Genomic DNA, 25,233 nt, shown 5'->3' with positions numbered 1-25,233 from the left:
ATGTTACTGTAGCCTTTACTTTCCTTTTTTGGTTTTGAGTTGTTTTGGGTTTTTTTAATTGGTGATCCTTTGTAACAGCAGCAGCAGAGTGATGTGGACCTCAGCTGTTGAGTTCCACTGAGAGCTGAGGTTCTGCTCTCTGCTCCTCCGGTTTCCTAGAGCAGGACAGAAGAGTTGCTGCCACCAGGCATTCAGCTTGAATCCTCTCTGCTCCACTGCTGTTTTGGTGGCCTCACAAGTGAAGTACATGTGCAGGCTACTAGTGTGTAGTTCTGTTTAACTATAGAGGGGGGTGTTCAGATTTATTCAAATTCTGTTCTTGCTGGTGATGTTTTCTGTCCTGGAAAAGTAAAAAGTTGTGCCAGAGCTGGGAGGTAGGCAGGAAATCAAATGCTTACAAATATAAGGGAGGGCAAGTGATGGAGCATTTTAGTGGAAAATCATTATACTTCAAGGTACTTACCTAATCTGCTTGAGCAACAAATTCCTGATCTCTTTCCTGAGAAAGTTAAAAGACATTTTTATTCAATGTGAGATGTTTTCTGCTCTTTGTAGACCTTGGTAATGAATGTAGAATGTGTAATTCTACATTCAGCTTATCAAGAGAGAACAAGTTGTGGAGAACTACTATAATAATTAATTTATATTAAGTTAGCATTCCATTTTTCAGAATTGTCGTGATTTGGTTGACCTGCTAACAGTTTAACTCTGCCATTTGGGGGGTTTCTTAGAAAATGCACAAATCTGAGAGTTGAGAGGTGAATTTTAATTAAGTGTGGTACTTTTGAAATCATCATCTGATAAATATCTTATCTGGCACGATAGTTATAATAGAAATTAAATATATATCTTTACGAATAACCTGCAGGGTGTGTGCTGTTAGTCCACTTACAGTGAGGAAAACAAGCTTGTGGCTTTGTGATGGATGTGCAACATGAAGCAACTCCTGCTAATTAATGAGTTGAGTTTCTTAATGTAATGTGCTTCAGCCTGCAGTCAGGAGAGTGCTGCTTCAGACTGAAAACTGAAACAAGCCATAAGCAAACTGAAAACTGCTCATGACACAATCACTCTTGTCTTCAAGGCACATGACACTCTTATAAGGCATAAAAATGTCTTCCTAGTGGCTTATTCCTGCTTGGTAGGCACTGCTAGTGTTCTTAAATGGTAAGATTTTTGTTAGGTTATATACCATTAAATATCTGGTTTATTGCATTACTGAGGAGGATGTGAGCCACAGGCTTCTTGGTCCATCTCTGGAGTGATGTTTGAGTGCACATCAGATAATAACTGCATGTGTAGTTTCTTGGTATGCAGGAGGGCTGCAGAAATTCTGTGAGAGACCATTGAGTGTAGTGAAATTATTTCATTTTAATTACACAAATATATTTTAAATGCAGTGCATAAAAGGCTAGATACAAAAAATATAATCATGATACAAAAAATATATACAAAATTAGAATCATATTTTTTTATTTGCGGAGGTCATCCTGTTATCTTCTGTGTGCTGTTGACATCATCTTCTTGTTTGAGGTGCTGAGTAAGACTGTAACTTTACCCTCTTCCCATTTTTCTTGCTCTTCACTGAAAGAGTTTTTCGTATGGCTCTGTACAGAGTCCTCATCATTTACCAGTATCAGGTTTCTTTGGTATTTTATCACCTTTGTTTAGTAACTTGCTGCTTGGCATCTTTTGGACAGCTAATTACTGTAATGATCTGGATTTCCAGACTTGCAGAGTAATCAGTTCTGATGTGCTCTTCATAGCACAGGTTTCTGTGTGAGTGAGAATGCTCAGTAAATGATGAGAGTTGTGAATTGCTTGGGAAGAAATGCTTCATAGATCTTTAAATAAAAAAAAATTGAGTGTTTCTTTTAAACAGCAAGATTTACTATTTCAGCCCTTTTAAAAGGAGAGACTACATTTAACGAATAATTAATAGAGTTGCAGAACAATTTTGGAGGCTGTTAACCTTATAAACAACAGAAGGGATAAAAAAAACCCCAAAGTTGTGAAGTAGGTGCAGCAGCAGCTCTAAATGATTTGTGTTTTCTGTTGAAGGATGTTAAAAAGGTACAGCATTAAGGTTTAATTGTTCTTCTGACACTGCAGTTCTTGCTGTTGCCTTGTGCATTTTGAAGTGCCTTGAGTTTTCCAAGTGTTCTATTACAGGTTTGCCCCCAGTGCTTAGGTCCATGTTCCTCTTCAGGAACCCAGAAGTTGCATTATTCTGGAGAGTGCTGGGGCATAAGTAATTTCTTGGCAGGAAGGAAAACTGAAACAAATCCAATGGTACTTTTCTCAGGTTTTTTGAAATCTTAACTTTTCAGCCACCACGCTGGCATGTACACTGGATGCTCGTATGTTTTGAAACCTTCATCTGACAGACTTGCATAAATCACTGGGTCTAACCAATAAGCTCCAGAGGTGAATTTTCAACTTTTTCCCCAACTGTTGAGCTAATCAGCAGTTAAACAAATTGACGACCTTGTGATGATTTTTAATAGTCCTGCATTCAAGACTTCTGTAGACACATGCTGTGACTAAATATTTATGTCGTGTCAGCTTTTTAATTGCTGTTGTGTAATAGAGATTTTACAACTGATGTAGGCACAGTGATGATTGCAGAGATGGCCACAAACAGATATGCTTTTGGTGCTGTTAGATTTCTTATTCACAGCTATATTATCAGCTGTGGTAATGGAACTTCTTCACAGCATATTTTATTTTAAATAATGCCATCCTTTGAAAGCCGGATTGCTTGTCACATCTGTTCTGTAAAGAAACTGATTTCCTACTTTGAAGGGGAAGATGGAAACCCCTGAGTTCTGTCACAAGTTTTCTCTGTGGGCATGATACAGCTTGGATGATGTTACTCATCTACAGAATGGTAGCATGTGCCCCATGCAGCAGGATGATGGGTCAGCTCTAACAGCTGAGATATTTTTTTGTAAGTATCCTCAAACAACCACCTGATGAAAATTGCAAGTTTGTATCAGTGCTTATGACACTAAGAGGGACACTCTCAGCCTTTCAGGATTAGGGTTTTTCCAGTTTTTCTTGATGATGCTGTATAAGCTTAACCAAATATACTGTATCTGAGTTGGCACTGGGACTTAGAACATGATTAACTCATGATATATTGCATATGCTTTGGCTATTCACAAAGCTGGTGAAGCTAATAAAGAAAAGTTAAACTTCATTTAAAGAGGAGCTAATGTATTAAAATTGTAGCATATTTTTGGGAAAGGCATCTCTTATTTCTCATATAAATGTCTATGTGATGTCTTCAGCAGGTGCTAAAACTTTTCAGAGCTGAGGTCAGTGGTAGCTCTGATTACCTCTGCTGTGGTGATCCTCATGGGTACACAAGTGTGTGGTAGATGGTGAGAAAGAATGTTCTCTCTCACAGTAGAAAGAGGATTTCTGGCTTGCAGCTGGAAGTTTGTTATGAGGCTCAAGTTAAGCAATGCACCTCTGTTTAGAAAACATTTTAAGCTTTCTCATGTTACTGAAGTGTATTTCTGTATTAGTCTTGTGAAAACTTAATCTGTGTTTAAAGTTTCTGACATGTTTGCTAGGAAGAATTCTGCACAAAGCCAAACTCAAATCTATTTTTGTTTGTACTTGCTGGAAGAGCAGTGAAAAGTTCTTTTATTCTAGCGAGCTTTTTTTGTTTTATGCTGTTGCTATTTGCAGGGTGAAAGTTAGTTGTCAGCACTTGCATTTGTAAATCTCTTTTTAAGGGCTGATTACCCTGGGCTGAAAGTTGGCAGGCAAGATCTCGGCCCTAGAGCATTGTTTGGGGTTTTGCATGTTTTTAAATAACAGATCTATGTGACTGATTTGATTGAGAGAACACATGCTGCTACTCAGACTGTAGTAACTCTAGACAGTGAAACAGAGTGCAGAAAAGCACACTTTGAATATGAATGAGAAAAATTAGAGATGTCTACAGTGAAAGCAGGAGGATTGGGGGCTACACTCCAGGGAGGTTTTTAGGGAGGTCAGCAAGAGCAGTAGAGGTTTTGTTTGCTGTGTAACAATCAAGGAGATAGATGTCTTTTCCAAACTATTTGCAAGGTTGTGGTGCATGTGGATGCAGTGTGTTTATAAATACCTTCAGACAGTTGCACATTAACTCTGCCCATACTGAGATACCCAAAGCTGCACTAAATGCAGTGTAAAGGTTAGTTGGGTGTTGGCACCACACTAACACACACGTGTGGCTTCTGGATGAGAGCAGTCCCAGCTCTGCTTGGCTTGGCACCCAGGCAAGAGTGATCATGTGGTTGTGTGCACTTATCTGTGTAGTCATTCTGTGGGCCATTGCTGGTTTGTATGTTCTGAAATTATGGGATTCTTATAACTAGATGGCTTTGAAAATACTCTACAGTGAAGAACCATGCTGTCAGCTTTAAAAAAAACCAAAACGCTACAACTGCCCAAAAAAACCTCACAAACAAACAAAAATTAAAAATCAACCTCTCCCCCCCCACCAAACAGACCCCATATCTTTGTATTTGTGAAGGTGGTTGTGGATGTTGCAGAGTGAAACCAGTAGGCTGAAATACCCGTGTTGCTTGACCAGATGGTCTCAGTCCCTCCTGAAAATATTCTTGTAACTCCTCAAGTTAACCACTCACAGGTGTCCACAGGGACAGATCTGGTGACTAATGAGAAAAGGAGTAATAAGCACTCTTGCTGTTGCAATTACTAGTTTTGCAGATGGAAGAGTGTATTCCAGTTTTGGGGAAAGCAAATATGGCTGAATATTGTGCCGTTTCTAAAGAAAAATGTTTTTCTTGTATTTTAAACTTCTCTGTCTTGGCTATTTACAAACCAAGTTTGGACTACTTTTGGTAAGTCTCAATAAAATCTAGGCAGTTTCTCTTGGGATAGATAGTTGTAGAAATAAGTACTTGAATGTCTGTAGTAGAGTCAAGAACAGAGTTATTCTCAAGTTGCTGAACTCAACTTATTACTGCATGATCACCAAATGGCAAGCTAGAAGGATATAATGGTTTACTATATGCATTTGCAGAATTGAAATTAATGGTTGCTTCTAAATCAGTGATGCACTGGCACAGGTTGCCCAAAGAAGTGGTGGATGCACCATCCCTGGAAGCATTCACGGTCAGGTTGGACAGGACTCTGAGCAATCTGATCTAATTGAAGACGTCCTCTCTTTCTTGCAGAGGTGTTGGACTAAAGACCTTCAAAAGGCCTCTTTCAACTAAAAAACTGCTCTGTGATTCTGTGATGAAAAAATGTCATTTGATTGTGATAGCTCAATGTTCTGCTGTAGGTAGTGCTATCTCTGTCCCAAAAGGGTTTGCCAACTTGCAATTTTCTCTTGAATGTCTCCTGCTTATTGCTGCAACATTTATTTATGCAAAGATACATTGAAGTGCTGACTGGTAAACCATATCTTTTCAAGTCATGGACAAGTTAACTCTTCAGTTGGATGATAATTTTTATTGCTGCATTAAAATGCTCCATTTGACTTGTCACTAATTCAGCTGATAAGCTCTTTCAAACAGTGAATATGTACCTGTGGTTTCTAGAATTGCCAGTTATTGATTGTGGTTTGTATAAATAAGCTTTTATATGAAGAGATATATCAATACTAATGAAAAACATGCTAAAACATATCATATGGAGAGCTTTTAACATTCCATGATTTTTATTGGTTTTCTCTTTCCTGAAGTATCACTGCCTTTTTCTACAGCCCTTGTATTCTCTGACATGATAGTCATGGGAGTCTGCTGTCATGTGGGTTTTGTTCTCTAGGACTCCAATAAGTGGCAGTTCTGCAGTAGGAAAGGTGGCATTAACTCGGCAGAACAGCCCTGCATGTGGAGTCGTTTTCAAGTATCTCACAACCACTGGGATTTTGCAGCTGAGCACTTGACGTCCTGCAGACTTGTAGCAGTGGGGTGTATTAAGTGAAGAGAAATTGCAACAGAAGCTCCCTCCTTGTGTGTTTGGGATCTTTCTGTATGGCTTGCTCATTTGCAGAAAGGCAAAGGCTGATCATTGTTAAAATCATGGGATTTGGAAAGCAGGTTTTATCCTCTTCAAACAAATTACTTTATTGCTGTTGTTTGGAGTGCCATTTTGATCCTTAGTGATCAAAATTTAACTTAAATACATGGGTTTGACATTGTAATTACTAAAAATAATTTGTTTTCAAGGTGAGTGGTATTAGTATGGTGTGTATCACAACAAATCCATGTGTCTAATGAGAATATGATTATGAGTCTGAGTAAGCAAAGTTACCTGTGGCTTCAATCTAGACTTGGCCTGTGATAAGCATCTTGCATAATCTCATCTAAGGGAGTTCTGAAAAGCAGTAGAGTGATATGCTGCTCTAATTGCTGGTGGCTTACCTGAGGAATTTGAAGTTGCAGTGTGCACACTGCAGTTGTGTGGTGTCAGGTTAGCTGACAACCTGTCTATCCTCAGCTGCAATTAATGATTTAGCTGGGTATGTTGTGCTTGATTGCCAGTCAGCAAATGCTTTAAAGGACATATATGTAGTGGAACTTTACCTTTTGTTTAACAGATTCATATAATTGCAGCTGTTTCCCTTCCCTTCCTTTATGCATAAACTTAAAAAGTTCTGGTGTTAACACAGTGTACCAGAGGATGGAAGAGATTGCAGCATGGCTCTGGACTGGCTGATCCTAGAAGGGAATGGGAATATGTGAGATAAACAGGTGACAGAAGGCTATAAAGAGGTACCTTAACATGGATATGGGGATCAAAATGCTGAGTAGATACCACCACTGCTGACTGGAACATGCTTGTCTTTCTCTAAAGTAGCCTTTAGCTTATGAATCTGGACTAAAGCTATGCCCAAGGGTAGTATGAACAGCAGTGGAGGTTACACACAGTGAATGTGAAATGAGTAAGGAGTCTTGGGCTCTTTTTAGAAAGAAAAATTAATCCAGAATTTGGAAAGGCTAAACAGAATTTCTTTAAAAAACATGAGCAGAAGTGTTCTCCAGGAGGCTTAGACACTTCACGCAGTGCTAAAGTGTCTACCTCTTCCCATGCATGGCTTTGAGCAACACAGAGTCTGGCTGTTTATAACTGCTTTTGAAAAGTTGCTTTCATCCTGAGGATAGTTTTTGGTTATTTTATAAAATATAAACATCCTGAATGAATTCCAGACTTTGTTACATAACCTGTGAGTATATTTGTGTGTAACACTGTGAGGGATAGTGTAATTTTTTAGTTCCATTATAATGTGGTTTTTTGTCTGTGCCATTTCTTCCTTAAGTAGTTTCTATTCCAGGGTGAGAGACATAGTGTTAAGAAAAGAAACTTCTGAGAATATAACAGTGACTTGTGTTTCTTTTGAAAGCATACTTTTTGTGCTAACTTCCCATCAATAGCATGAGGTAATTCATGTAAGCTGAAATGTTCATCTTCTTGGGGATGTCAGTATATTTGTTTCTTCAGCTATATGTACAAAATACCTTTTGCATAATCCTGTAATACAGGTGCTCAAATCAGTTTATAGCTGAGCATAGTAATTTTCTTTGAAAATATTGGAATATATTCAGTCAGTTGCATTTGTATTTGCTTTTGTCCATTTCAAAATACAGTGTAAAGGAGACTCATGGAAAGCCATAATGCTCTAGACTGAAAGTCTTCTTAACTCTAGTCTTGGAGTCAAGGTAGCCTAAAAGGAGCTTATGTTCCTAAAGAATGGAACATTACCATTAGCTTACGTGTGCTACAAATCTTTACCTTTTCATTTTAGGGAGATTGCATGTTTGGTGTCACCAACTTGAAGGCAAAAGATCTTCCTCATGCATTGTTACAGATACAGTACTGGAATTTCCTATGAATAAAAAACTAAAAAAGCATTTTACATCTTTTTAGAAAAGAAAAAAAAAGCCTGATTTTCACACCTCAATATTTACTTTGAGACTTCATGCTTTAATTGGTTTTTTTGGCGTCTTTTAAAAATAACAGCATTAAATAATAGCATCAAATTTCAAAGCAATGTCACTGTCAGACTTTCAACTCTACTGAGTTTTTCACTTGTTTAATCAAATAAAATAAGATTTTGGGATGACAGAGCAGAAGAACTGGTTGAGTCTAGCAGAACTGTTGTAACATGCTTCTTAAATCTTGCGAAGATAAAATGACCATGAAAGTAGTTCTAGAAAAAAGGTTTTGTGTTTGTGACTAAATGCTTCTTAGTGAGTGGAGTCTGCAGGTTATATGAAGAAATCATGGTTTGAAATGCAGTGTGAATAAGGTGAGAATCAAGAGAAGCTTTCCCAGTGGAATTTCCCTGCCCAGTGCTGTGGCAAGTGTTCATCTGTAATCCCAAGGCAGCCAGTGACTGGGAGCTGAGTGTATCTGCAAGGTGGCTTTATCCTCATTTTATGTTTTCTCTGGATGCATAATCCTGACCGAATTGTGTGGAAGTTCTTTGGGCCTTTGCTCTGAGTCAGGGTGGCGTGTCTGGAGTGGCTGTGGTTCTGAGGAATTTCAACAACCACTTACAGAATCTTTTGTCTTCTTCTTTCTGCAGCTTACAAAGGTGACCAGTAAAGTTCTCTCTGAGCAGCCAAAAAGCAGACAGCTCATGACTTCTGATCAGGACACTAAAGTTGTGGCTGAACCGCAGGTGCAGCAAGTACAAGAAGTTAAGGACGGTTCTCATCTAGTAAGTATTCTAATTGCATGTTCCCCTGGTGTGCTGTAGGAAACATTGTGTTTTCATTATGTCTTAATCAAAATTTTAGGTCAGAACATTTTAGAAGACAGTTGGCTGACAGAAAGCATTGAAACATTAAACAGCCAGAGCAGAGCTGTTGGAGGTGGTTAATTCTCCATACTGACTAGAAACCTCAACTTAGCTTGGCTTCAGCTCTTTGGGGGGATTTACATAAACTGCAAGATATGACAGTTTGCAGTCATTTAAGGTACAGGGTTTTTAGGCTATGCAGGAATTGTATTACTAATCTTGAACCAAGGTCCTTGGTCACACCTTGCCATATGAGGGCAGTGCAGGGAATGCACTTTGTATGTATGTGTAACTGAAAAAAGCACAAACCCATAGAAGCAGGGGTTGGCAGTCTGTAACAGGAATTTTGCTCAGTCAGTTGTGCCAAGTGGCACGTGCTGCTGTTGCTGTGCTGCTGTGCAGGATCCAGTGAGTGGCTGTATGGGATGCTTTTGGCAGATCATACAGTAGATTGTACTGTGTGCTTATATGTTGTAGTAAATGCTGCATATGTCTTCAAGAAGATTGAAGACCTTGATTTTTATTCAAATACGTTCAAAGTTTTGTCTTTGTTAACTATATATTGGGAGGAATGTTTCCTCCTGGGACATCTCGAAGGGTTTGGTTTCATTGTATGTTCTTCCAGAAGTTTCACTTGTGCTGTGCTAAGGAGCAGATGCTTCCTGCTTCCAACTTAGCTTGGAGCAAGCACTAGGGAGCATTCTGAAAAACTCATGCTTTGCTTTTCTAAGAAAGCTGGTGCACTTTTTGTTTGTTCCTCTTCCTCCCTTTTTTTTTTTTCCTGAGTTCTCTGTTATACATTTCTTAGATGTGAATTTTTACTTATTTGACAGTAGAGGAAAAATTCAGTCTGGTTTTCTGCCATACTTCTGGAAGTTGAACTTTTGAGATGTGCTGTGTTTGGGGTTTTTTTGGTGGGGTTTTTTTTGGGGGGTTTTGTTTGTTTGTTTTTCTGTACCCAGAGTATTAGTGCAAATAAACTTGAGTAAGAGTGGCTTGCAGATTTTTTTCAAGAGCTTGAAGCTATCCATGCATTTCAACAGGTGCATTAGCATTAAAGGCAATTTATTAGTCTTCATATGGGTGCCAGTTCTTTTAATTTGACATACTAGAATTTTTATTTTAAAAAAACTGTATTTAAATATTAATTTCTGTTCTTCCCTACTTATTTGGAGAAAAAGAGCATAACCATTTATTTATATTTCAGGAGACCTTACTGTTCTTTTCATGGGAAGAGAAAGCTGATGTCAGTTTAGATATCTTGGATATCTCCTAGTACCCATAGTGCTATAATAGCACATTTCAAATAACTTGTTCTATTGGATTAAAGCTTTTCTTTGGCTGAATATTTTATCTGAAAAAGATGAGACCAGTAGCTTATTAGGCTTTAAGTTATACTGATATGATACTCTTATGTGCACAACATCAGAAGGTCATTCTGGCATGAGCATAATCACCAATATATTCTGTTAACAGTGGTGTTTTCAAAATGGTCCCTTGTGTAATGCCTCATGCTTACATGAGTTGATTTTTGCCAGTGCTTCAGGACTTCACTTGCAAGTTCTGTGAACAAGATTATAGTTGAAGAAAAACTTCACAGAGTGCAGGAAAGAGTTAGCAAACTGAAATCATTAAGACACTTCCATCTTTCCATAAATGTGATAGGAAGGAGGAAAAAACTTCTGGAATCCTGGCTCTATTGCCTTTAGCAAGTCCATACTTCAGGTCAGGTAAAAACCACCTGCTGTTTGCTAATTATTTTGAGATCAGTGGTCTAGACTGCAAAAAGACATAGGTGCATGTTTGTGCTGGTCATTATTTCAGTGTGCATGTGATATGGGACCATACAGCTCTGGCACCTAGTGAGCTTTCTAGGGATCTGTTTTTAATAGACTTATAAGAGATGTGCTGAATTGCATTCCCAGCTGTTTGGCTGTGCTGTTCCACTGGGTTCTCTTGATACACTTTGTCCAAATGCTTTTGTTCAGGAAGAAAATTATTTCAATGGGGAATCATGATACACTTCTGTAGGTCCTGTAAAAATAGGTATTAGGCTAATTTTCATCAGAAGTGGCTATGTAACAAGTATTTTTTTTCGCTTTGAACAATAACTAAATTTTTCTAATTATGAACTTAGTCATTCTGTAATTTGGCAAGAACAAAGCTGAAGACATTCTACTGTGAATAATGTTGAATAGGTAATCAATAGGGACTAAATTAAAATGAAGGTTTTGATGTTTTGGATGGAATCCTTCAGAGATCACTTTTCAGGGTTGCTGGTTAAAGATACACAGGTCACTTTTTCACTAACATGTTTCAAAGTCTTAACCTCAGAGTGAGTGAGACAGTCTTCTGCATTGAAGTAGCTATGAAACTATGCTATTTAAAGCATAATTTAGGTCAATCACAAATCTAGTATGATTCTAGTATGGTTCTACTCTGGTTGGTTCATTTCCAACACAACCAATCAGTTTGGCTGATTCTAGTGGTATTTACCAGCAGAATTTTGCACATAAGTTGTTTGAAGGAAATTGACATCTTGAGGATTTTCATGGATTTCTTGTCAATAGTAGCTTAGGCTTACACATTGGAGGTACATAGTTTAGAGGATACTAGCAGATTCTTAACTTTGATGGTTTTCTTAGCTTTGGGAGTTAAATGTGCTTTTTTTCCAACTTCATTGACCTAGAGGTGGGCTTTGTCGCTTCAGGTGACATCTGCCAATAGGCTATTTGTATCCTGATTTGACAATTACTCTTTCTGAGAGAGCCCTTGTTAGGCTGGACCCAGGAGAATCAGCATTTAAAAAGCACTCCATTTTAACTCACTTCTGTGCTTCCTTTTCAATAGTAACTCTTTGCTGCTAGAAATTAGGTTACTCTGAGGGAAGAGGCCAAGGTGCCAATCCCATGGTGGAGGTAGTTTGTATGTCCTGTCTCTGCCAAATTAAGATTCAACTGACTTTTAGTGCTAAAAGCATGCACGAGTCTTTTTCCTTGCTTATTGAGCCTAAACTCTTCCTCTGCCATGCTCACATTTGAGTGTGTGGCCTCTCAGAGCACTTTCCAAGGACCAAAGAATTTTCTTTCTTTGATTAGTCAAATTGAAGACCTGATGTGGAAATTTGAAAATATCTTTAGAAGGGATTCCTGTCACCAAGCGACAACAAGTTCTGCAAATGTGTGTTCCAGTGCAGGATATTACAGTAGGGCCATTTAAACTTGCAAGCTGATTGCAATATTAGCATCACCCATTCTTTCCCTAGCTGAATAATTACCAGGTGCTGCCATGGGTTTCTGTTAATGGGAATTCTAATCTGTATGGTACACTGATGTTTGTTAATCCTTATAGGTACTGTAAACAAAAATTCAATCCTACTGTTGTTCAAAGCAGGGGGAAAATATCTAGAGCTTCCTGAAAGATGGCACTTAATTGTACTTACCAAAAATGTTTTTCTTAGGAAATACTATAAAAGGATGTCTTAGGTTTATTGCTGCTGGATTATGTTGTTCAAAAATCTTTTTGCAGCCCATTCAAGAATAAGCCTCAAAATGAAAAGGAACTGAGGAAATCAACTTTACTAGTTTAATACAGGACCATGTGCTCAGTGAAAATTCAGTATACCAGATAATCCTTAGATCATTGGACAATGCAGTTTTACATGCAGTATGTGCCAATTTAATGTTAAGCAGCAGTTTGTATAATGAGTAGGTGGTATTCAAGAGATCATGACTAGCTTTAAACAAGAAATGGGAGAATTAGGCTTTACACTGAACATGTACAGGATCAACATCATGAAGGATCAATACTGGTTGGTGTTTGCTCTTTCTGTCATGGTATTCTAGATTTAGGCCATAAGAAAAGTGAATAAGGCCATAAGAATAGTTTTATACATGTAGATGACATCTAATGCTCATGTTTGATTATTTCAGAGTGTAGAATATGTACTTAAACTCTTATCAGTCCATTAACCATGATCTGTTGGAGGGAAAGTCAGGCAATTTGATCAGCTGTGTCAGAAGCCTGCAGTGGTGTCACTGCAACATCTGTTGTGAGGCTGCTCTTCTGTGTTCCCTTCCCTGGTGATGGGCATGGCATCAGGTGTGGCCTGGGAGTGCAGCATAATCACTGTTTCTTCAGAACTTGTTACAGTTGCATGACTGTGTTATAGAGAAAGAATAAAGGAAGTTAGATTTTGGTAGGTTGTAAGGATTGTTTTGGCTTGTGTTATTGTAACTTTGAATCTAGATTGTTTTTAAATTTAGGCCTATAAGGCTATATCTGGGATAAACCCTTACTCCTTAGCAAAGAATAAGTACATTGGGAAATGAAAGAGGGTGAGTATACTCTAGTTAATAAGCATGTTGACATCTTGCCTTCTGTGTAGGTGTGTACAGGATATAGGACAAAATACCTATTAAAAAAAAGTAATTGTTCAGGTTATGAAAGTGCTGCTTCAGAGCAGTTTTGTTTCATGCAGTCAGAAAACCTGTTTAGGCTTTGAGTAGATGAGCAATATACCAGAGCTAAAATATGCATGAATAAAGAAAGAAAAAGCAAAACAAAATAACAAAATTTACTCCCCAGACGAGCTGGGCTCTGAAGTAGCAGAGCATGAACTCTGTTAAGTGCTTTTCAAGTTGGTGGCAGTGTTAAGCTTAGCCAGAAGGTGCCTCGAGTGATGTAGCATAACAGGAGTGGCATTTTCTGCTTAAATTCATGTTGCCTTTTTTTTTCAAGTTGTAATCGCACACTAAATAGTATTGAGAAATTTGACTTAATGAATGTGCACTGTAGCTGCTTTAAAATAGAAATTATCCCTGGAACCCTAAGATAAAAACAAAGGAACAAGTACAAAATGTGCTCTTACACATGAGAAGGGTATGGGAAAACTGGAATAAGTTTCTGCTTGCCTGAACTGCTTCACCCCTTTTCTTCCCATTAGTTGATAGGAGAAGTGGTTGTTAAGGCACTGGAAAAGTGGACTTTGCCCTGCTCTGTCTCTTAAAGACACTTAGCTCCTCTCTAGAAAGCACGAGTTAGTAATGGCTAAATCACAAGGGGAAAAGTCTTTCTATTTGTTTATCTGATAAGAGAGTTTTCTGAATAGTTGTGAATTTTTTTAGTATTCCTGTGACTTTAAGCTGACATTAAAAACAGTTAAATTGTTTGCTCATGGCATTTCTTCAAAAAAACTATTCTAAGTAACTCCCTCCCCCTTTGCCTGTTCTCAGTTCCAGGGAATGCTAAAGAGAGGAGTGACTTGGCATAGTTTTCAGTCTGGATCCAAGCATGTTGAATAACTTTGTCCCAGGGGAGAATTGAAAAAAATGCAGCAGATGGCAGCAATGATGCATCAGACTTCCTATCCTTAGGAACAGTGTAGCTGCAGGCACTTGGAGTCTTCCTGGGTCAGATAGGGGGCGGGGGCGAGGGTAGTTTGCCTCTGATCTTACTTTTACAATTTCAAGGCAGACTTGCTGAAGAGGGGATGTACTTTTTTATCAATTCAGCAATCTTTTATGGTCAGAGTTAGTGGAATATTAGTTGTCATAAGGTGCACAACCAGTGGAAAAATAGCACTGAGTTCAATGCTCATCTGAAAGAACATTGAAATAGAGTTTAAGGGTCTGTCTTGTCTTACTCCCTTTTCAATATCTTTTAAGTAACAGAGGAGGGTGGTGCTGTAGTTGTACACTCCATAAGCTCTCTGAAGTATGGGGTCCAAATCTGAAATAATAGCAATGCATTTGAGAGAAGGTCCAAGCGATGTGAGGTAATGGAAAGGCAAAGATGAACAAATCTGTTTAGGGCACAAAAAGATTGCTGGGTATTTTCAGCTTATTTATTGGGCTTTTATATTTGTAGAAACAGAACCACTTTTTATTAGCAACTACAAGAACTTAGAGTAATAGAAGTATTTCAATATGTAAATACATGTGTATAAAAAAGGTTTAGTTGTTACGAGGTCAGGAGGAGTCTGTATATGTACAACAATGAAAACTACTGAGGACAGACTTTTGGAAGGAATAGCATTCAATCAAATTACTTTTTAAATATTTCTGAGTTTTACTAAAAGGATACACAGTTTTCTTCTGAGCTTAAGTATAATTAATCCTGTCACAGTACCATGAGGTGGGTAAATGATCTTGAGGCCCCCTTCAGTGCTATAAGTCACTGAGGAATTATGTATTCTTTTTTTTTTCATGCAGATAACAAATTTAAAAAAAAGGCTTGGAACAGAATTAGCTTCTGATAAGGTACAATGACTGCTCAATGGAATACATGAGGTCTTATCTATCTTTAGCCTGTTTTTCCTAAAGAAGTAATTGTGGTGTAGGTTCAGCTCTGGGGGAAGGGAGGAGAAGGAGAAAATGGTCCAGAAAGTGTTTGATCTACATGTCAGATTTAAACATGTCAAGCCAGAATGCATTTTAACTTGTGTAGAAGGTGGGAGTTGTAGTAAATATGAAAACAAGTAGTTTCTGGCATATATGGGCATTGTGAAAGATGTCATTTAAATATTTTAACTATTTGGATGAACAAAACTTTTTAGGAAACAATAGAAGTTCATAAGACTCAGTAGTACTCCTAAACAGACTGTAATCTCATTAGAAGGAGTATTTGGCTTGAATGTTACAGTGTATATGATGAAATACTGAAACATTGCTCAGCAACTGGGATTTGGACTTTGAGTGGCAATGACATATGAACCCCTGCATGGTTTTAAAGTGTGCTATTTTTGGCACTTGGGTGTTGGCTTGTCTCCTCAGTAGCCATAGAAAGTTAGCGTAAAGAGGAAGGTGATTTGCAATGAGAAGACCCTCTGACACTACTTATTAAACATGGGCTGCTGCTTCAGTAAAGAATTGAGTAACAGCACGAGTGAGGAGAAAACCAGCTTGTTACAAAAATCTGTGGAAGAGGAAGCACCAAAGTCAAGGATAAGTAAAACTTTATCTTCAATTTTTGGAACTGTGGAAAGCCAGGATCTGCATACAGTGGGAAGGACAGTTAATGGGGCAGCTGTAACAGTCGGCATTGAACGTGTTTGTGGTGATGATTGCGCAGTGTCAGATTCTAAATCTGGTTTTTGGGGTAGAAAAGGAAAATATTCGTCATATAACAGCATGGGGAATACTCCCCATGCCAGCCCTAGGAGGACGTATGGCAGACCTTTTAGCTTCTTTAATTCCTTTAGTCACCTCTTGAAAGTCTCTGGTACATATGGAAATCTGCAGAGAAGTGAAGAAAAGAAAGATAAGATTATTAAAAAAAGAGCACCTAAAAAATTTAATAGTAATGGTCAGCATGTGAACAATATAGAAAATAATAATAGCAATATTAATAATGAAAATGCAGCTTCACAAGAGCATTGCTTGTTTGATCATATTTCTAATTCACATGTAGCAGATATCGTAGACAAAGGCTTACAGAGTGAAATTTCCTTAAATAGAAATTCTCTAGAGGATTATGCAGTTACATGTGACCATTCAAGGCAAAATGAAACAAGAGTGAGTGTTGAAGACAGCAAGAGTGACAGCTTACAGAAAGTTTCGAGTTCATATAGAGAGATGTCTCCAACATTTTCCTGTCTTGATGTAGACAACAGTCAAAATGTGAAAGACAAGGAGTTTTACAGTATTTGTGTTGTAGATGCAGAAGATCTGAAAGGGGATGAAGAGGTGCCAGCTACTGTGCATAAAGAGACTGCAGCAGACATAGATAACTCAGCTGTTACTGATGAAGGAATGTGCGCCGTGGCACGACCTCTAGACAGAGGGAAGGAATTTCCAATGCAACAATTGGCACAAGTGGAAGCTAAGTTTAATTCACAGAAAGAACTGTTTGAGTATAAAAAAGAGGATAGATCAAACATGGAGAAAAAGGATACAAAGGAATATTGTAGCCTAGACATCCAGTGTTCTTTTGATCACTTATTGACTGACCGGTGTCAGGTGCAGAGGTTAAATAATGACAGTACAGTAACAGATGTCTTAAAAGCAAAAGTGCCTGGTGAAATCATCCCTGAGAATCAGCAAGAGGACATATATACCATGGGTAGTGCTGCCAGTTGGAATGAATCACTGCATACAGGTTGTGATTCTGTGAAGCCTGTGGATGCTGCTGGAGAGGACCAATACAGCCCTAACTCAGAAAAGGTGAAAAACAGTGATCATATTTCCAATGTATTATTAAACACTGGAGTATCTAATTCAGGAAAAACTGAGGGAAGTCATCATTCTGATGTTGTACCACTTGTTGTGCCACTGACTAGGCATCCCTCCAGTGTTGTAGAGCAAATAAATACTGAACAGGTGGTAGACAACATAGGGGGTAACTTTAAATTACCATTAGAGTTACGTGAAATGGACAATGTAGAAAAACTTGATGAAGTCTGCTTTCTAGAGCCAGAAAGTGAAGTAAACTCAAATGTGGAAAAGAAAACACTTGAAAGAACATATGGTGATAGCCAAATATTTTCACCAGACTCTAGTGAACATCACAGCAGTTTTGAAGAATCCTTGAAAGACGGAGAGAAATGCACTGGTATAGTTTTGCATAGCTGTGAAGCTTTGAACGTGACTGAAACACAGCTAAACTTGGAGGAAGGTTCTGATTTTCAAAGTCACATTAAGGGTTGCACTGAAATCAGGACATCATGTGAAGCTGCAGTCCACAGTGTCATGGACGAGGAGATCTGTGTGAGTGCCTCTGAGCTAAAAGGTGACTTTCTTGAGGAAGCTGGTAACTTGAGCAGAACTAGATCAGGGATAAGTGATGGCACTGTGACATCTCATGCACATAATCAAAGCACAGATGAAACGTTCCTAAAGGAAAACAGCCTAGAGTGTCAGGTTTCACAAGAGTTAGTAGAGAATAAAATATGCAAATATTCAAATTCAGATGACAAAACCAGTGTCTCTTCTGTATCTGTGGAATGTGAGCATATGAATAAAACAGATATGAACAGCAGACAAGATAACCAACAGGATGTGTGTTCCCTCCACACAGTGGAAGATCAATGGAGTGCAGAGACTGAGTCAGCCAAAACAGCTGGGCATGTAGTAGAATCTGTAAAACAGACTAAATTTGAAGGTCAACTAAATGAGTCCATTGATAACAAGGCAGAAAATGTAAAACAGAGTCTGGATGCTAACATTGCTGATTGTGATAAAGGCATCTTCAGTTGCAGTGAAGGCTTGGCTGGCAGTCAGAGTGCTCCCTCTGACTCTGCTGTACCTGCAGTCACGGACAGTTGTATGTATGGGCGTGTAAAATTAAAAGATGCCACGAAAAATCTGGAAGATGCCAGTGAACTCTTAAAGACAGACCATACCTTTTTACCTGTATTGTGTCAAAATGCATGTTCTCATGAGCATGACAAACCACCAGAAGAGCCTGAGTTGTGTCACTGTGCCAGTCCAGAGCCAGAAGTTGGGAACACTCAAGTTTCTGTTGGGCCTTTTACTGAGGAAGGATCAGAAACTCATGAAAAAAGTATGTGTGATGTAAATGAATGTAATTTCCAGGATGGTGAAGTAAACCAGTGTGTCAGCATCCACGCAAAGGAGAACCTCGCTGGTTTTGGTTTATCAGCTGAGAATCTAGAACCTTTTACCAGGGGGAATTTGAAGCAGTTGCAAGCCAAGACTACTGAACTGAAAAACACCAGTTACATATTAAATACTCAGATGAATGACTTGACCACAAGCTGGGAACAGATGCAGCCAGATCACAAGATTTTCTCAAACAAAGAGCTTGGAGTTTGTGTTGACCCAAAGCAGGTAGACAAATATGCTGCTACTCCTTCCTATGAAATACCCAGTGCCTCTCCTGGTGCAGCAGGATTTCAGCAAGGCGGAGAGCAGTGTGTGTTAGGTCTGATGGAAGATGGATCAAGTGACCAGAAGCAGTCCTATGACCCGGACAGACAAAATCCCCACGTTGAAATGTGGTCACATTTCATCAATCTTCAGACTGGCAATGCTGATTGGACAAATCAGCTGCTTTCTGACATGGTTCCTTCTGGTAATGGTGAATATCTAGTGGGCTTTTTATGGAATAATGCAGCTTCTAATGATACCATGAAGAATGACAGACTGTGTATAGTTAATGAAAACTTCCAGAATGAACCTGAAAATTTACCAAGTGCTTCATATGCAGTGGAAACATACCCATATCAGCTGCTGGCACCGGAATGTGCTGGTACGTGGGGATGGCACAGTAAAGATGAACTTGTAAGTATTCTGCAGAAGTGGTTTGCTCTTAAAGCTTAAAGCTGAAGCTAGAAGTTTGACTAAGCCAAGTCAAACTGTGGTTTCTTTAGTTAAATAGATGTTGTTTTGTCCTGAACCTGATGACTCCCTTTCCTTTGAAAAACCGAATGCAGAAGTAAAAAATTTTGCTGAATATTGATTTTTTTTTTCTGTTTACTTTGTGTGAAAGTTCAGTCATTGGCAAAGTAACTTGATTGCAGGTTCTCAGTTTCAACTGAACTTAAGATAAACAGTGTGCAGAAGGGAAGCTTGCTACAAACCATTCTTAATGCTCTTTAGCTTTGTATAGGAAGAAGTGTTTGTGGATTTCCTGAAGTTCTTGTTTGGTAGCAATTAGGAAATCTTTTCCTCACTTCTGGAGGTGAGTAGTGCTGTAGAGAGGAGTGACTGCAGGAGAAGTAAGAGGGAAGAGCTAGGCTGGATCTTGGCTAGCTGGGCTAAGAAACAAGTGAAGCTGTCTGGACACAATCCTGAGCTGCTCTGTGGACCCTGCTCAGGTAGGGAGGTTGGGCTGGATGACCTCCAGTGGTCCCCTCCAGCCTTACCTCCCCTCTGCAGAAGTCAACCTGTAACAGCTGCTGCTCCCTTTCCTTCCCTGCTGAGCTTCCCTGAAATTGTTCCCCTCGCTGGCTGTGTTGGAACAGCTGCTCTGACCTTGCCCTGCACTTGCAGTGTGGGCAGTGGATTGTGCTCAAGGCTGTTTGCTCTCTCCTGGGGGAACTTCTTATATTAAAAATGGAAACTGATGGATCTTGCTGTCATCTTTGAATCTTACTATGCAAGTAGTTACGTCAAACACTTCCACTTTTTGTAAGTCTTCTCTGTCATTCAGGAGATGTGTTTAAGTAAAATTTTAAAAGTTTTTGTTATTTTCTGGATATATTCTCTATGCACTGTGATAATAAGTATTTGAATGCGTGTGTTTAAGAAGATTTAAAGCTTTGTGGGGTTTTGGAGTGCCTGTCTCTAAACACTGTAATGCTCCTAGCATCTGTAAATTTAGGAAGCAAATTTTTAATAAGCTTTTTTAGTGTGTCTTACCATGAGCAATATTCTTTCCCAGTGTGATTACATTAAAACACTCAACATATATTTTGTGTGGAATAATTCAATGCATTTTGCTCAAACATAAGCAAAACAAGTCTCATATTACTCCAAAGTATTCTAGTAGATGTTTGCACTGCAAAGAGCCATCTCTCTTAAGCACAGATGTGACCATTTATATGATGGTTATATATAACCATATGTAATCATTAAATGTGTCCATTTCCAATCCAGGTTAAAAGAGATTATCTTGACATGATTTAACTGGATATGGTTATTCATTCTTTCTGTTCTAATGCTCTGTTCCTCCTCTAAATGTAGTAACAGAAGTTGTCATGCACATTTATTGCTTTCAATTTTCCATAATGTTCCATTAAAACTGTTACGTGTTTATATAATTTCAGAAAAATCCCTGCACTTTTGTATTTTCTTGATATATTTTTAAGTATTATTTTGCAGATACAATAGATATACAGATCTAACATGTTAGATTGATCTACAGATAAAAGTGTAACATATGATTAGCAATATAATCAACATCAAGAAGACATATATATTAGAGAACTGCCTGAAGTCTAGGTCAAGTACAGGCTGAGTTAGTCTGTCAAAGGCAAAGAATGAAATTGTTTGTTGTCATTTGCTCTGCTTGGAGAACATTTTCTGGTGGTTTTAATCAGGGAAATGAATACTGTGCAGTGCAGTTCAGTTGTGTTTGTACCTGAAATGATTATGGGAACTCAGTTAATATATTCAGGTGTGAAAAAATATGACAGTAAAATCTTGAGTTGTATGTCTGATACTGTTATTTGAAACTGAATATATCTGTGGACCAGATACCTGCTGTGCATCCCTGAAATGCATAATCCATTTATTTTTGCAGGAGTCAACCAAGGTTTCTGAGTTAAACCCCAATGCAAAGGTGTGGGGAAATCATATGTTACACTTGGAAGCAAGTGGTGCCACTGATGGTAGCGTGAGCAAAACGTGGGAAGAAATACCTGACCAGCCTCCAGATTCCTGTAAAGAAGGTATGAACAAGAGCTTCTGGTTGTTGCTCAAGCAGAAATCAAAATTTGGTGCAGGACTGTCTAAATTCTAATTTTCTGCTAAAAACCATAAAGCAAGTATGTAAGCATTATAAGTATTATTTCAGATGTAGTTTTAGCTGTGGCATGACTGTGATTAGAAGGAGCACTTGTGAGTGTGTTGGTGGTGTGTGCTGCAGGACTGGATGCCAATGGCGATGGTGACAAGAAGCATCAGAGCACGGTGCTGACGGAGCTGCCTGAGCCGAGCGCGGCCGTGCCGGGCTCAGAGCAGGCGGACATGAACCCTTTGGCTCTCGATCATTCCGAGTATGAGTCTATGCACGAAACCACCCAGACAGGTAAGGGAAAGCTAAGCTGTGCTTGGACTTAGCTTAAAAACAAACTAAAGGTGTATTTTGGGTGAAACAGTGAGCATCTGAACGATACCAGTTTTGTTGTTCAATATATGCATTCTTTAAACAGACCCTAGGAATTCCTGTCTGTTTTGCAGTCAAACTTGGGCATGTTCAGAGACCAGTCTCCTCCTTGTTTAAATCTTACAAGGTGCTGCACAGAATCAAACAAATACCTGTTTCTAGTTGGGGTCAGGTGCTGAGGTGAGATTCACCTACAGTCCGTGTCTCAAGTAGTAATGTAAATGTGGGGAAAGACCCGTTTTGTACTTAAAATAGAAGCAACATTTTAGTATTAACTTCTTCACATTCTTGATTAATCAACTTCCAGAATTTCTCTTCAGTGCAACTGTTAGAAGCTGTAGTCTATACCAGATGGTATGTTTTAAGAAGCTTCTGGAAACTAGCATAGAGATTCACCATGCTTATATTTCATTGAAGGGGACAGAAGGTCTGCAAGATGCATGTAGAATTACTACTTGAACTGAGATGAGGGATGGGAAGTAGAGGAAAATGTGCTGGGTGTTTCTTGAGATTCACAACAGGTCTGTTCATTATGCTTAGCTGATTTTGTATTTAAAATTACCAGTACAGCATCCATTATAGCTGCAAATCAAGGCAACTGAAATCAGAAAATCAGACATCATTGTGGTATCATCTTTGCTTATATTTGAAAACTGAAAGTTCTCATTGACTCTTGTACTTAAGGGTAATATTGGGGAATATTAAATAGTAACTAGCTGGCAAATAGGAAATTGTATTAATGGTGTCTCACACTCTAGAAGGGAACAGCATTCTTCAGATTAATGCTGGAACTTATCAGTGTGTCCTTTATGTGCCCAAAATAGTTAACTTTTAACATGAGTTCAGTGGTGTTGTAAAGAGCTGAGCAGCAGGTTGGATCTGTTCCATTCGATGAATAGTGACACATGGTCCCAAGTCTGAAATCTGATTTTCATTTTTTAGTAATTATATTTAAAAATGCATATAAAAGGAAATACGGTTAGAACAAGATACATGTATTTCTCAGGTGTTGGTGTTCTGTTCATCAGAGTAGAACACATGGAGAACAGCATGGTGGGAGAAAATTAGAAGTTGCTTTAGGAAGAAGAAAGGTTAAGGAGAGCTGAATAAAAGGATGAAAGTTAATGAAGGGAAGGGTATAGAGGACAATAGTTGGTGTGAAATACTTCTAACAATTTACATTGTTCATGTAACTATGTATTCAGATACATATTTACATGAACAATGTGCTACTAAATATTTTGCAGATCTCCAAAAGCCACACAAAGCTTCTACTCTTTAAACACTTCTCCCTCTGACACAATGAGTTTACTCTCTACTGACATGGGTATATTGTGTCTAAACTAAAAGGAATATGAAACTCATATTTTCCATGGGATAATTTTTAAACTTCCATATACAAGAAAGAAATTAATTTTGCCTTTTTAACCAAAAGATTGTAAATTGATTGCATATTTATTGTTAGTAGATTGGATATCTGCTGATATTCCAAAACTATATTTTTGAAAACCTTCTCTGAATTAATGTGTTGGTAATTTAGACTGAGACCAGAAGTATGGAGTGGCTCCATTGCATTGTTCCTTGCATTGCATTAGTCAGGGTTTCATCAGCTAGAAATTTCATCAGCTAGAAATTGACAGTGTTTACTTTGAAATGTTCTTGTAGCTGTTCTAAAAGTGCTTCAGATTTTTATGGTTTTGGAGAACAGAGGTTAACAAGTAAAGTCAGACATGGTTTCTTTTTTCTGTCTTAAATAAAAGTGTTGCCATGCAATTTCAGGGGTTGGTAACTAATACATAATGAACATCTATTGAATTTGAAAATTCATTACTAGCTATGTAGTCAGTAATAGACATGATGGCTTGTTTAAAATAGATATTGTGTAATATAGCAGAGCTACTTTTTAATTTGAAGTATTTTAATTATTAGGTGGAAACGAACAGTTGCAGCCAGAAGGTCAGGAAGATTTACGAGAATTACTGAAAAAGACACTGGAATTCTGTTTATCTAGGTAGGTATTTACCTAAATATACCAAACAACATTTCTTAGTTGTTACTTAAAACTGAGTGGAAAGGATGAGAATTTGGAAAAAGTAACACCCAAATTTCAGAGTGTTGTGTTGATGTACCTCTTAAAGCTTACCTGAAACCTCTGTGCCTAATGCATAAACTAGCAAAAATATGGTTTGAAATGAGAGTAGTTACAAGCAATTACAGATCAGGTGAATTTTTGTGATCTTTACTGGTCATAATTAAAACTGAGTAATTTAAGCCATTTAGCAAGCTTTAAGCCAGTGATTTTCATTAATTAGCGAAAATGCTGAAGGAATCTGCCTTCTACAATGTGATGAATTGGACAAAGTTTATTTGTGACATTTCTCTATTTTTTTTTTCTCCCAACAGAGAAAATCTTGCCAGTGACATGTACCTTATATCACAGATGGACAGTGATCAGTATGTGCCAATAATGACAGTAGCAAATCTTGATCATGTCAAGAAACTCAGTACTGATATGGATTTGATTGTTGAAGTGCTGAGATGTGAGTAGAAGTTCCTCAGTGCTAGAAGGCATTTTGGTTATTGGTGAAGAACTATTAATCTGAATTTTTCATCTCTTCTTTCTTATTGTATTGCAGTAAAATGCCATTAGTTTTCTGTATAGCATTAAGTAGCCCAAGCAGCTTAGATCATCACAGTTATAGGACTGTAGTTTTATCAAAGCTACTCTGTATTCCAGCTATTGAATAATGATCTATGCACATAAGAATTAATGATTTTAAATTGTGGGATGTGGTGGGACAACTCACATGATTGGGGGATCATGATGGATATCTCTAGACTGTTCTGGAAAGACAGGCGGGGAAGAAGGGATGGCGGAGTCTCACTCTGTTAAGGAGAACCTTGAATAGATAGAAATCAGCTGCATCAGTCATGGAAGCTCTGTGGAGTACCTGTGGGGCAAGACATTCCAAGGAAGATCTTACAGCTGGCATCTGCTACTGACCTAAACCAGGACAATAAGGCCAATACAGCAATATTTGTGTCACTTAAGGGAGCTTTGGGTCAGCCAAACCTGGTTCTCACAGTCAGTTTCAATGGCTTATAGATATTTGTTGGAAGAACAATACAGCAGCTCCTGCCATCCATCAAGTTTCTGGAACATGCAGAGGACTGTGTTCCCATACAAGTGTTAGATGTGCCAACCAGCAATGAGGCACTGCTGGACTCACTGCTCAGAAACAGAAAACCTGCTCTGTATGTCTGTCAGTGGGAGCCTTGGCTGCACCAATCATAGAACTGTGGTGTTTGGGGTCGTGCTGAGCACACTGAGTGTTTCTAAGGTCTTACATTTTGCAAGAGCAAACTTCAGCTTGCTCAGAGCACAGCTGGGAAGAATTCTGTGGGAAGCTTCCATGGAAGATAAAGGCACTAACTATACTAGTGCTGAGAGTTCTCTCCTGGAAGCACAAAAACATTTCATCCCCTGTAAAGGTAAGGGAAGTAGGTGGATCAAGAGACTCCCTTGGCTTAACTCTGTGCTTCTGAGTCTGCTCAAAACAAGAGAGAGGCATACCAGAGATGGAAAAGTGAATGAATACCTGGTGAGAGCTACAAGGGCATTGTCGGGGTGTGCAGACATGCAGTTATAAATGCATGTCTGCACACCCTGA

At 38.5% G+C, this 25,233-nt stretch overlaps 1 protein-coding gene across 2 annotated transcripts in view; it reads left to right on the top strand.

Annotated features, from left to right (window-relative positions):
* LARP4B (La ribonucleoprotein 4B) overlaps positions 1-25,233 on the top strand; it is a 55,939-nt gene that overhangs the window by 9,789 nt on the left and 20,917 nt on the right. For both annotated transcript variants that reach the window (XM_071428631.1, XM_071428630.1), the window contains exons 2-6: positions 8,558-8,692; positions 20,978-21,125; positions 21,323-21,484; positions 23,492-23,573; positions 23,966-24,102. In XM_071428631.1, the coding sequence (XP_071284732.1) occupies positions 8,612-8,692; positions 20,978-21,125; positions 21,323-21,484; positions 23,492-23,573; positions 23,966-24,102 (610 nt within the window). In that variant the 5' untranslated portion in view covers positions 8,558-8,611. The remainder of the gene's footprint in view (positions 1-8,557; positions 8,693-20,977; positions 21,126-21,322; positions 21,485-23,491; positions 23,574-23,965; positions 24,103-25,233) is intronic.

The sequence above is a fragment of the Agelaius tricolor genome, unplaced genomic scaffold (genome assembly GCF_023055355.1).
Source record: "Agelaius tricolor isolate 1412-34295 unplaced genomic scaffold, bAgeTri1.0.p SCAF_6, whole genome shotgun sequence".
In the NCBI taxonomy this organism is placed as follows: domain Eukaryota; kingdom Metazoa; phylum Chordata; class Aves; order Passeriformes; family Icteridae; genus Agelaius; species Agelaius tricolor.
Note: the sequence above shows the minus strand (reverse complement) of the source record. Positions and strands in the feature narration are given on the sequence as shown.